This window comes from Eucyclogobius newberryi, unplaced genomic scaffold, assembly GCF_026437365.1.
Source record: "Eucyclogobius newberryi isolate DKJ021-1_F unplaced genomic scaffold, fEucNew1.0.hap1 SCAF_18, whole genome shotgun sequence".
Taxonomy (NCBI): Eukaryota; Metazoa; Chordata; class Actinopteri; order Gobiiformes; family Gobiidae; genus Eucyclogobius; species Eucyclogobius newberryi.
The window spans coordinates 3,865,957-3,877,376 of record NW_027315812.1 but is presented as its reverse complement, the minus strand read 5'-3'; the positions used below and the strand labels follow the sequence as shown (position 1 = coordinate 3,877,376).

General features: G+C 51.6%; 1 protein-coding gene across 1 annotated transcript in view; it reads right to left on the bottom strand.

Annotated features, from left to right (window-relative positions):
* LOC140364296 (histone-lysine N-methyltransferase 2C-like) overlaps positions 1–11,420 on the bottom strand; it is a 102,499-nt gene that overhangs the window by 2,977 nt on the left and 88,102 nt on the right. The window contains exons 69-77 of the mRNA XM_072450390.1: positions 10,156–10,330; positions 9,854–10,063; positions 7,152–7,492; positions 6,880–6,992; positions 4,392–4,528; positions 3,680–3,807; positions 3,247–3,448; positions 2,385–2,501; positions 2,096–2,169 (exon numbers count right to left, since the gene is read on the bottom strand). Of these exons, the coding sequence (XP_072306491.1) occupies positions 2,096–2,169; positions 2,385–2,501; positions 3,247–3,448; positions 3,680–3,807; positions 4,392–4,528; positions 6,880–6,992; positions 7,152–7,492; positions 9,854–10,063; positions 10,156–10,330 (1,497 nt within the window). The remainder of the gene's footprint in view (positions 1–2,095; positions 2,170–2,384; positions 2,502–3,246; positions 3,449–3,679; positions 3,808–4,391; positions 4,529–6,879; positions 6,993–7,151; positions 7,493–9,853; positions 10,064–10,155; positions 10,331–11,420) is intronic.

Sequence of the window (11,420 nt, the reverse complement as noted above, 5' to 3'; positions counted from 1 at the left end):
TACTATACTTTATACTATACTTTATACTATACTATACTTTATACTTTATACTATATACTATACTATACTTTATACTATACTATACTTTATACTATAATACAGCATGGAGCTCCAGAGCTCACTTTATCACATGTACAGCATGGAGCTCCAGAGCTCACTTTATCACATGTACAGCATGGAGCTCCAGAGCTCACTTTATCACATGTACAGCATGGAGCTCCAGAGCTCACTTTATCACATGTACAGCATGGAGCTCCAGAGCTCACTTTATCACATGTACAGCATGGAGCTCCAGAGCTCACTTTATCACATGTACAGCATGGAGCTTCAGAGCTCACTTTATCACATGTACAGCATGGAGCTCCAGAGCTCACTTTATCACATGTACAGCATGGAGCTCCAGAGCTCACTTTATCACATGTACAGCATGGAGCTTCAGAGCTCACTTTATCACATGTACAGCATGGAGCTCCAGAGCTCACTTTATCACATGTACAGCATGGAGCTCCAGAGCTCACTTTATCACATGTACAGCATGGAGCTCCAGAGCTCACTTTATCACATGTACAGCATGGAGCTCCAGAGCTCACTTTATCACATGTACAGCATGGAGCTTCAGAGCTCACTTTATCACATGTACAGCATGGAGCTCCAGAGCTCACTTTATCACATGTACAGCATGGAGCTCCAGAGCTCACTTTATCACATGTACAGCATGGAGCTTCAGAGCTCACTTTATCACATGTACAGCATGGAGCTCCAGAGCTCACTTTATCACATGTACAGCATGGAGCTCCAGAGCTCACTTTATCACATGTACAGCATGGAGCTTCAGAGCTCACTTTATCACATGTACAGCATGGAGCTTCAGAGCTCACTTTATCACATGTACAGCATGGAGCTCCAGAGCTCACTTTATCACATGTACAGCATGGAGCTCCAGAGCTCACTTTATCACATGTACAGCATGGAGCTCCAGAGCTCACTTTATCACATGTACAGCATGGAGCTTCAGAGCTCACTTTATCACATGTACAGCATGGAGCTCCAGAGCTCACTTTATCACATGTACAGCATGGAGCTTCAGAGCTCACTTTATCACATGTACAGCATGGAGCTTCAGAGCTCACTTTATCACATGTACAGCATGGAGCTCCAGAGCTCACTTTATCACATGTACAGCATGGAGCTCCAGAGCTCACTTTATCACATGTACAGCATGGAGCTTCAGAGCTCACTTTATCACATGTACAGCATGGAGCTCCAGAGCTCACTTTATCACATGTACAGCATGGAGCTCCAGAGCTCACTTTATCACATGTACAGCATGGAGCTTCAGAGCTCACTTTATCACATGTACAGCATGGAGCCTCAGAGCTCACTTTATCACATGTACAGCATGGAGCTCCAGAGCTCACTTTATCACATGTACAGCATGGAGCTCCAGAGCTCACTTTATCACATGTACAGCATGGAGCTTCAGAGCTCACTTTATCACATGTACAGCATGGAGCTCCAGAGCTCACTTTATCAATAAGTCATTTTAATTCATTTTTGTGTTTTAAGAGAGAATCTGGACCAGAGCAACGTTTTCTCTTGCTTTGATTTGACTTTGTTTTAGAACTTGTAGGCCCCTGTCTGGGCCCCTGTCTCTGGGCCCCTGTGTCTGGGCCCCTGTGTCTGGGCCCCTGTGTCTGGGCCCCTGTGTCTGGGTCCCTGTGTCTGGGTCCCTGTCCGTCTGGGCCCCTGTCCGTCTGGGCCCCTGTTTGTCTGGGCCCCTGTTTGTCTGGGCCCCTGTTTGTCTGGGCCCCTGTTTGTCTGGGCCCCTGTTTGTCTGGGCCCCTGTTTGTCTGGGCCCCTGTTTGTCTGGGCCCCTGTTTGTCTGGGCCCCTGTTTGTCTGGGCCCCTGTTTGTCTGGGCCCCTGTTTGTCTGGGCCCCTGTTTGTCTGGGCCCCTGTTTGTCTGGGCCCCTGTTTGTCTGGGCCCCTGTTTGTCTGGGCCCCTGTTTGTCTGGGCCCCTGTTTGTCTGGGCCCCTGTCCGGGTCCCTGTCCGGGTCCCTGTCTGTCTGGGCCCCTGTACGGGCCCCCGTCGTACCTGGCAGGTCCTCCAGTGATGGTGGCGTCGATCACGAAGTCGTTGTCGATGCGAAACATGTAAACTCCACGATTCTGAGAGAGAGAAACACTTCGGATTAGATTCTGGGAGGGCCCCTGACTCTGGGAGGGCCCCTGACTCTGGGGGGGCCCCTGACTCTGGGGGGGCCCCTGACTCTGGGAGGGCCCCTGACTCTGGGAGGGCCCCTGACTCTGGGGGGGCCCCTGACTCTGGGGGGGGCCCTGACTCTGGGGGGGGCCCTGACTCTGGGGGGGCCCCTGACTCGTACCTGGGACTCGTAGAGGCGCTCTTTGCGGTTTGCCACTTCGCTCCTGATGATGGTCCCGATGTATTCGATCACCATCGTGCACTTCTCGATGTCTCGCGCCGCGTAAAGACCCAAACCCTGCACAAAGTTTAGACCCGGGTTAGCCCACGTTTAGCCTTAGTCCAGGCTTAGCCTTAGTCCAGACTTAGTCTCAGCCTTAGTCCAGACTTTGTCTCAGCCTTAGTCCAGACTTTGTCCAGACTTATCCTTAGTCCAGATTTAGCCTTAGTCTAGACTTAGTTTTAGCCTTAGTCCAGACTTAGTCCAGACTTAGTCTTAGCCTTAGTCCAGACTTAGTCTTAGCCTTAGTCCAGACTTAGTCTTGGCCTTAGTCCAGACTTAGCCTTAGTCCAGACTTAGTCTTAAGTCTTAGTCCAGACTTAGTCTTAAGTCTTAGTCCAGACTTAGTCTTAAGTCTTAGTCCAGACTTAGTCTTAAGTCTTAGTCCAGACTTAGTCTTAAGTCTTAGTCCAGACTTAGTCTTAAATCTTAGTCCAGACTTAGTCTTAAATCTTAATCCAGGGTTAGTTTTAGCCTTAGTCCAGACTTAGTCTTAGCCTTAGTCCAGACTTAGTTTTAGCCTTAGTCCAGTTTTAGCCTTAGTCCAGACTTAGTTTTAGCCTTAGTCCAGACTTAGTTTTAGCCTTAGTCCAGACTTAGTTTTAGCCTTAGTCCAGTTTTAGCCTTAGTCCAGTTTTAGCCTTAGTCCAGACTTAGTCTTAGCCTTAGTCCAGACTTAGTCTTAGCCTTAGTCCATACTTAGTCTTAGTCCAGGGTTAGTTCTAAGTCTTAATCCATGCTTAGTCTTAGTCCCGGTCCTGACCTGGATCCTGGAGCGGGCCAGGTACACGTTGGTCTTCCACTCGGCCGCCATGCGTCTGTACTGCGCAGACTTGGAGTGTCGGCCCTGGTGAGCGCTGGACACAGACTCGCCCGGAGACAGAGACAGGACCCCGGGGACCAAACCCACGATGGAGCCCACGGAGCCCTGGCACCGAGGGGCCACACTGGTCAGGAACGTGGGTCTGGAGAGAAGAGGGAGGATTAATGTGATATCTGAGAAGCACAAAACAATCATTTCTTTTGTTTGTGTCCCAAAGACACGAAAGATCGTTTGAGGCACAAATATAACTCAATGTGACATGTCCCCGGGGCCTGAAATGTCTTCCTTGTCCAGCCCTAGGGGTCACACACATCCTCCTCCTCCAGCCCTAGGGTCACACACACTCTGTAGGTCACTGGTTGGACTCTCGTACCTTTTGGCCTGAGATGCTTTGGGTTCGGAGCGTGCGGAGCCGGTCGGGTTGAAGGCCAGAGGCCACTCCATCAGAGGATTCTTCCCGAATCTAAAGGTGTATCGCTCACAGGCCTCCACACCGGGCAGCTGAGGAGAGACACAGACTGAACCAGGACTGGACCAGGACTAGGACCAGGACTAGGACCAGGACTAGGACCAGGACTAGGACCAGGACTAGGACCAGGATTGGACCAGGACTGGACCAGGACTGGACCAGGACTAGGACCAGGACTAGGACCAGGACCAGGACTGGACTGGACCAGGACTGGACCAGGACTGGACTGGACCAGGACTGGACCAGGACTAGGACCAGGACTAGGACCAGGACTAGGACCAGGACTGGACCAGGACTGGACCAGGACTAGGACCAGGACTGGACCAGGACTAGGACCAGGACTAGGACCAGGACTGGACCAGGACTGGACCAGGACTAGGACCAGGACTAGGACCAGGACTAGGACCAGGACTAGGACCAGGACTGGACCAGGACTAGGACCAGGACTAGGACCAGGACTAGGACCAGGACTAGGACCAGGACTGGGACCAGGACTGGGACCAGGACTTGGACCAGGACTAGGACCAGGACCAGGACTGGACTGGACCAGGACTGGACTGGACCAGGACTGGACTGGACCAGGACTGGACTGGACCAGGACCGGACCAGGACTTACCGACTCGATGATGCGTGTCACGGAAGACGAGGTCAGACCGAAAAGTTCTTCTCCTTTTAGATAAACAGGAAAGAGTTTGAGGCTCGCGCTGGATGATCTCATCTGTGCCAGGGGCCCCAGCACCTGCTCCCACACGGCTGCAAGACAACAGACACGTCAACTACAGACATGTCCACTACAGACACGTCCACTACAGACACTACAGACACGTCCACTACAGACACGTCCACTACAGACACTACAGACACGTCCACTACAGACACGTCCACTACAGACACGTCCACTACAGACACGTCCACTACAGACACTACAGACACGTCCACTACAGACACGTCCACTACAGACTACAGACACTACAGACATGTCCACTACAGACATGTTCGCTACAGACATGTCAACTAGACACTACAGACATGTCCACTACAGACATGTCAACTACAGACACTACAGACATGTCAACTACAGACATGTCAACTACAGACATGTCAACTACAGACACTACAGACATGTCAACTACAGACATGTCAACTACAGACATGTCAACTACAGACATGTCAACTACAAACACTACAGACATGTCAACTACTACAGACATGTCCACTACTACAGACATGTCCACTACTACAGACATGTCCACTACTACAGACATGTCCACTACTACAGACATGTCCACTACTACAGACATGTCCACTACTACAGACATGTCAACTACAGACACTACAGACAAGTCCACTACAGACATGTCAACTACTACAGACATGTCCACTACTACAGACATGTCAACTACTACAGACATGTCCACTACTACAGACATGTCAACTACAGACACTACAGACAAGTCCACTACAGACATGTCAACTACTACAGACATGTCCACTACTACAGACATGTCAACTACTACAGACATGTCCACTACTACAGACATGTCCACTACTACAGACATGTCAACTACTACAGACATGTCAACTACTACAGACATGTCCACTACTACAGACATGTCCACTACTACAGACATGTCAACTACAGACACTACAGACAAGTCCACTACAGACATGTCCACTACTACAGACATGTCCACTACTACAGACATGTCAACTACAGACACTACAGACAAGTCCACTACAGACATGTCAACTACTACAGACATGTCCACTACTACAGACATGTCCACTACTACAGACATGTCCACTACTACAGACATGTCAACTACTACAGACATGTCAACTACTACAGACATGTCCACTACTACAGACATGTCCACTACTACAGACATGTCAACTACAGACACTACAGACAAGTCCACTACAGACATGTCAACTACTACAGACATGTCCACTACTACAGACATGTCCACTACTACAGACATGTCCACTACTACAGACATGTCCACTACTACAGACATGTCCACTACTACAGACATGTCTACTACAGACATGTCTACTACAGACACTACAGACATGTCCACTACAGAAATGTCCACTACAGACATGTCAACTAGACACTACAGACATGTCCACTACAGACACTACAGACATGTCAACTACAGACATGTCAACTACAGACATGTCAACTACAAACACTACAGACATGTCAACTACTACAGACATGTCAACTACTACAGACATGTCAACTACAGACACTACAGACAAGTCCACTACAGACATGTCAACTACTACAGACATGTCCACTACAACAGACATGTCCACTACAGACATGTCAATTACTACAGACATGTCAACTACAGACACGTGTCAACTAGACATGTGTCTGTAGTTGACGTGTCTGTAGTTGACATGTCAACTACAGACACTACAGAAATGTCATCTACAGACACTACAGACACATGTCAACTACAGACACATGTAAACTAAACTACAGACACATGTTAACTACAGACACATGTCAACTACAGACACATGTCAACTACAGACACATGTCAACTACAGACACATGTCAACTACAGACACATGTCAACTACAGACACATGTCAACTACAGACACATGTCAACTAAACTACAGACGCATGTAAACTACAGACAAAAGTAAACAAACTACAGCTGCAGAATCTCATCAGTGACCGGGGCCTTATAGAGCCTGATTGTTGTGTTTGATTGGGCTGTTACGATGTGTGTGTGTTACGGTGTGTGTGTGTTACGGTGTGTGTGTGTTACGGTGTGTGTGTGTTACGGTGTGTGTGTGTTACGGTGCGTGTCTTGTGTGTTACGGTGCGTGTCTTGTGTGTTACGGTGTGTGTGTGTTACGGTGCGTGTCTTGTGTGTTACGGTCTGTGTGTGCGTTGCGCGTGCGTGTGTGCGTTGCGCGTGCGTGCGTTGCGCGTGCGTGTGTGCGTTGCGCGTGCGTGTGTGCGTTGCGCGTTGCGCGTGCGTGTGTGTTGCAAGTGCGTGTGTGTTGCAAGTGCGTGTGTGTGTTGCGCGTGCGTGTTGTGCGTGTGTGTTACGGTGTGTGTTACGGTGTGTGTGTGTGTTACCTTTAGGGGAGGATCCGGTCAGAACCAGGTCATCGTGGCCTTTTTCCACCACTTTGATTTTAAACAGCGGCTGAGTGTCTCTCTCCTCGATGTAGCACATGTATTTACACCTCCTACACACACACACACACACACACAAGCGCACACACGCGCACACACACAAGCACACACACATGCACACACAAACAGACAAATCGTGACGTTAAATACAAGTCACAAAGTGAACAGTGTGAAATATGTTTAAGAGCGGTTGTGGGCGTGGCCGCTCTCACCTGTGCCTGTTCCTCATGCTCCAGTACAGGCGGTTGGCATGGTAACCCACAGGGTAGATGGCGCTGTTGCTGTGGAAGGCGTGCAGCTGCGAGGGCAGGAGGCGTCCCACCGCTCTGAACAGAAGGCTGCCCACTCTGAACGTGTGCTGCCGCTCGCCGCGCTGCACCACCGCCGCGATCTGCCGCGCCTCGTCCCGCTGCACGTACACGCGGCGGAACACGGCGAAGCACCGCAGCTCCGAGTCGTACGGGTCCGAGACCACGCCCGGGTCGTAGGGCGAGGAGGAGGGGCTGAGGGCGAGCGAGCGCGGCTTGTGCAGGTGACACAGCATCGTCTTATCCTGGAGGAGATGAAGTTATTCAGCCACAGTGTCATTTCTGTTCTCTGTGCATCCCGGGGGTTGAGGGGTTAAAGGTCGAACTCAAGACTCTGATAATTGACCGCATGTCCCTCCCTTCTCTCTCACCCCCATTTCACATTGCACTTTCCTGTCTGATAAAGCCTACGGGCAAACATCTAAAACAGAAATACATAAAATCTATTTATTTTACTCTTTGAACATTTTAAGTTTAGTCCTGGTTTAGTCCTGCGCCTGGATGGTGTCTGTCTGTAGTGTCTGTGGCGTCTGTAGTGTCTGTAGTGTCTGTGGCGTCTGTAGTGTCTGTGGCGTCTGTAGTGTCTGTGGCGTCTGTAGTGTCTGTAGCGTCTGTGGCGTCTGTAGCGTCTGTGGCGTCTGTAGCGTCTGTGGCGTCTGTAGTGTCTGTGGCGTCTGTAGTGTCTGTGGCGTCTGTAGTGTCTGTGGCGTCTGTAGTGTCTGTGGCGTCTGTAGTGTCTGTGGCGTCTGTAGTGTCTGTGGCGTCTGTAGTGTCTGTGGCGTCTGTAGTGTCTGTGGCGTCTGTAGTGTCAGTGGCGTCTGTAGTGTCTGTGGCGTCTGTAGTGTCTGTGGCGTCTGTAGTGTCTGTAGTGTCTGTGGCGTCTGTAGTGTCTGTGGCGTCTGTAGTGTCTGTGGCGTCTGTAGTGTCTGTGGCGTCTGTAGTGTCTGTGGCGTCTGTAGTGTCTGTGGCGTCTGTAGTGTCTGTGGCGTCTGTAGTGTCTGTAGCGTCTGTGGCGTCTGTAGTGTCTGTAGTGTCTGTGGCGTCTGTAGTGTCTGTGGCGTCTGTAGTGTCTGTAGCGTCTGTGGCGTCTGTAGTGTCTGTGGCGTCTGTAGTGTCTGTGGCGTCTGTAGTGTCTGTGGCGTCTGTAGTGTCTGTGGCGTCTGTAGCGTCTGTGGCGTCTGTAGCGTCTGTGGTGTCTGTGGCGTCTGTAGCGTCTGTGGCGTCTGTAGCGTCTGTAGTGTCTGTGGCGTCTGTAGTGTCTGTGGCGTCTGTAGTGTCTGTGGCGTCTGTAGCGTCTGTGGCGTCTGTAGCGTCTGTGGTGTCTGTGGCGTATGTGGCGTCTGTGGCGTCTGTAGTGTCTGTGGCGTCTGTAGTGTCTGTGGCGTCTGTAGTGTCTGTGGCGTCTGTAGTGTCTGTGGCGTCTGTAGTGTCTGTGGCGTCTGTAGTGTCTGTGGCGTCTGTAGTGTCAGTGGCGTCTGTAGTGTCTGTGGCGTCTGTAGTGTCTGTGGCGTCTGTAGTGTCTGTGGCGTCTGTGGCGTATGTAGTGTCTGTGGCGTCTGTAGTGTCTGTAGCGTCTGTGGCGTCTGTAGCGTCTGTAGTGTCTGTGGCGTCTGTAGCGTCTGTAGTGTCTGTGGCGTATGTAGTGTCTGTGGCGTCTGTAGCGTCTGTAGTGTCTGTGGCGTCTGTAGTGTCTGTGGCGTCTGTAGTGTCTGTAGGGATTTTTTCTTTGCACTCTTCTCTTTTGTTTGTGATTTTATTAGTTTAGAAAATCAGTTTAGAAAATCAATTATCAGGATTGATAATTTTTAATTTAGTTAATTTTATTGTATTTCTGTTTCTGTCATTTCTTTGTGATTTGAATGCATTTCTCCTGCTGTGTGAAGCACTTTGAACTGCCTTGTGTATGAAATGTGCTCTACAAATAAACTTGCCTTGCCTTGCCTAGTGTCTGTAGTGTCTGTAGTGTCTGTAGTGTCTGTAGTGTCTGTAGTGTCTGTAGTGTCTGTAGTGTCCGTGGCGTCTGTCTGTAGTGTCTGTCTGTAGTGTGTCTGTCTGTAGTGTCTGTCTGTAGTGTCCGTGGCGTCTGTCTGTGGCGTCTGTCTGTAGTGTCCGTGGCGTCTGTCTGTGGCGTCTGTCTGTAGTGTCTGTCTGTAGTGTCCGTGGCGTCTGTCTGTAGTGTCTGTCTGTAGTGTGTCTGTCTGTAGTGTCTGTCTGTAGTGTCCGTGGCGTCTGTCTGTGGCGTCTGTCTGTAGTGTCCGTGGCGTCTGTCTGTGGCGTCTGTCTGTGGCGTCTGTCTGTAGTGTCTGTCTGTAGTGTCTGTCTGTAGTGTCCGTGGCGTCTGTCTGTGGCGTCTGTCTGTAGTGTCTGTCTGTAGTGTCTGTCTGTAGTGTCCGTGGCGTCTGTCTGTGGCGTCTGTCTGTAGTGTCTGTCTGTAGTGTCCGTGGCGTCTGTCTGTGGCGTCTGTCTGTAGTGTCCGTGGCGTCTGTGGCGTCTGTCTGTAGCGTCTGTCTGTAGTGTCTGTCTGTAGTGTCTGTCTGTAGTGTCCGTGGCGTCTGTCTGTGGCGTCTGTCTGTAGTGTCTGTAGTGTCTGTAGTGTCTGTAGTGACCTTGAAGAAGGTGCACTGGGCCTGGATGGCGCAGGTGAAGTGGTAGGTGTTGGTGCAGCGCAGGCGGTTGCAGCCGCTGGTGGCTCCGGTGTGTTGACAGTGGGCACAGCGCAGAGTGAGACCTCTTCTCAGAGCCAGCTCCACGTTGATCAGAGCTCCAGCCTGAGTCTCGTACACCTCACTGGACCAGAGTGCACAGTTCAGATGCACCTGCGGGGGGCGACACAGAGGGGGAGGAGTCACAAGGACGTTCATGGCATGTGTGCGGGGGGGTCGAGCGGTGAAGCGGGCGTGTCACTGACCCACAGATCCAGGTCCAGGTTGAGCAGTCGCGCCGGACCGTCCGTCACGCCGTCTCCGTGTTGTTGACAGAAACAGCAGCGCCGCAGGTCTTTGGGCACCGGGTCCCCGCGCAGACACGCCCCCAACGACAGGATCTCCTCCTCCGACAGCGGGCTGGGGGGCACGCACGGCCCTCTGGGAAAACACACACCAGGCAGGGCATCAGGGTGAAAACAAGCTCATGAGAACAGGCCTGGTCGTATGGAAACTATAGACTCTATTTGACGCTCGCTTTAGCCACGCCCCTCACACACACACCAGCTTTAGCCACGCCCCTCACACACACCAGCTTTAGCCACGCCCCTCACACACACACACCAGCTTTAGCCACACCCCTCACACACACACACCAGCTTTAGCCACACCCCTCACACACACACCAGCTTTAGCCACACCCCTCACACACAAACAGACACCAGCTTTAGCCACACCCCTCACACACACACAGACACCAGCTTTAGCCACACCCCTCACACACAAACAGACACCAGCTTTAGCCACGCCCCTCACACACACACAGACACCAGCTTTAGCCACGCCCCTCACACACACACAGACACCAGCTTTAGCCACACCCCTCACACACACACAGACACCAGCTTTAGCCACGCCCCTCACACACACACAGACACCAGCTTTAGCCACACCCCTCACACACAAACAGACACCAGCTTTAGCCACGCCCCTCACACACACACACACCAGCTTTAGCCACGCCCCTCACACACACACACACTAGCTTTAGCCACACCCCTCACGCACACACACACACCAGCTTTAGCCACGCCCCTCACACACACACCAGCTTTAGCCACACCCCTCACACACAGACACTAGCTTTAGCCACGCCCCTCACACACAGACACCAGCTTTAGCCACGCCCCTCACACACACACAGACACCAGCTTTAGCCACACCCCTCACACACACAGACACCAGCTTTAGCCACACCCCTCACACACAAACAGACACCAGCTTTAGCCACACCCCTCACACACACACAGACACCAGCTTTAGCCACGCCCCTCACACACACACACACACCAGCTTTAGCCACGCCCCTCACACACACAAACCAGCTTTAGCCACGCCCCTCACACACACACTAGCTTTAACCACGCCCCTCACACACACACCAGCTTTAGCCACGCCCCTCACACACACACAAACCAGCTTTAGCCACGCCCCTCACACACACACACTAGCTTTAGCCACACCCCTCACG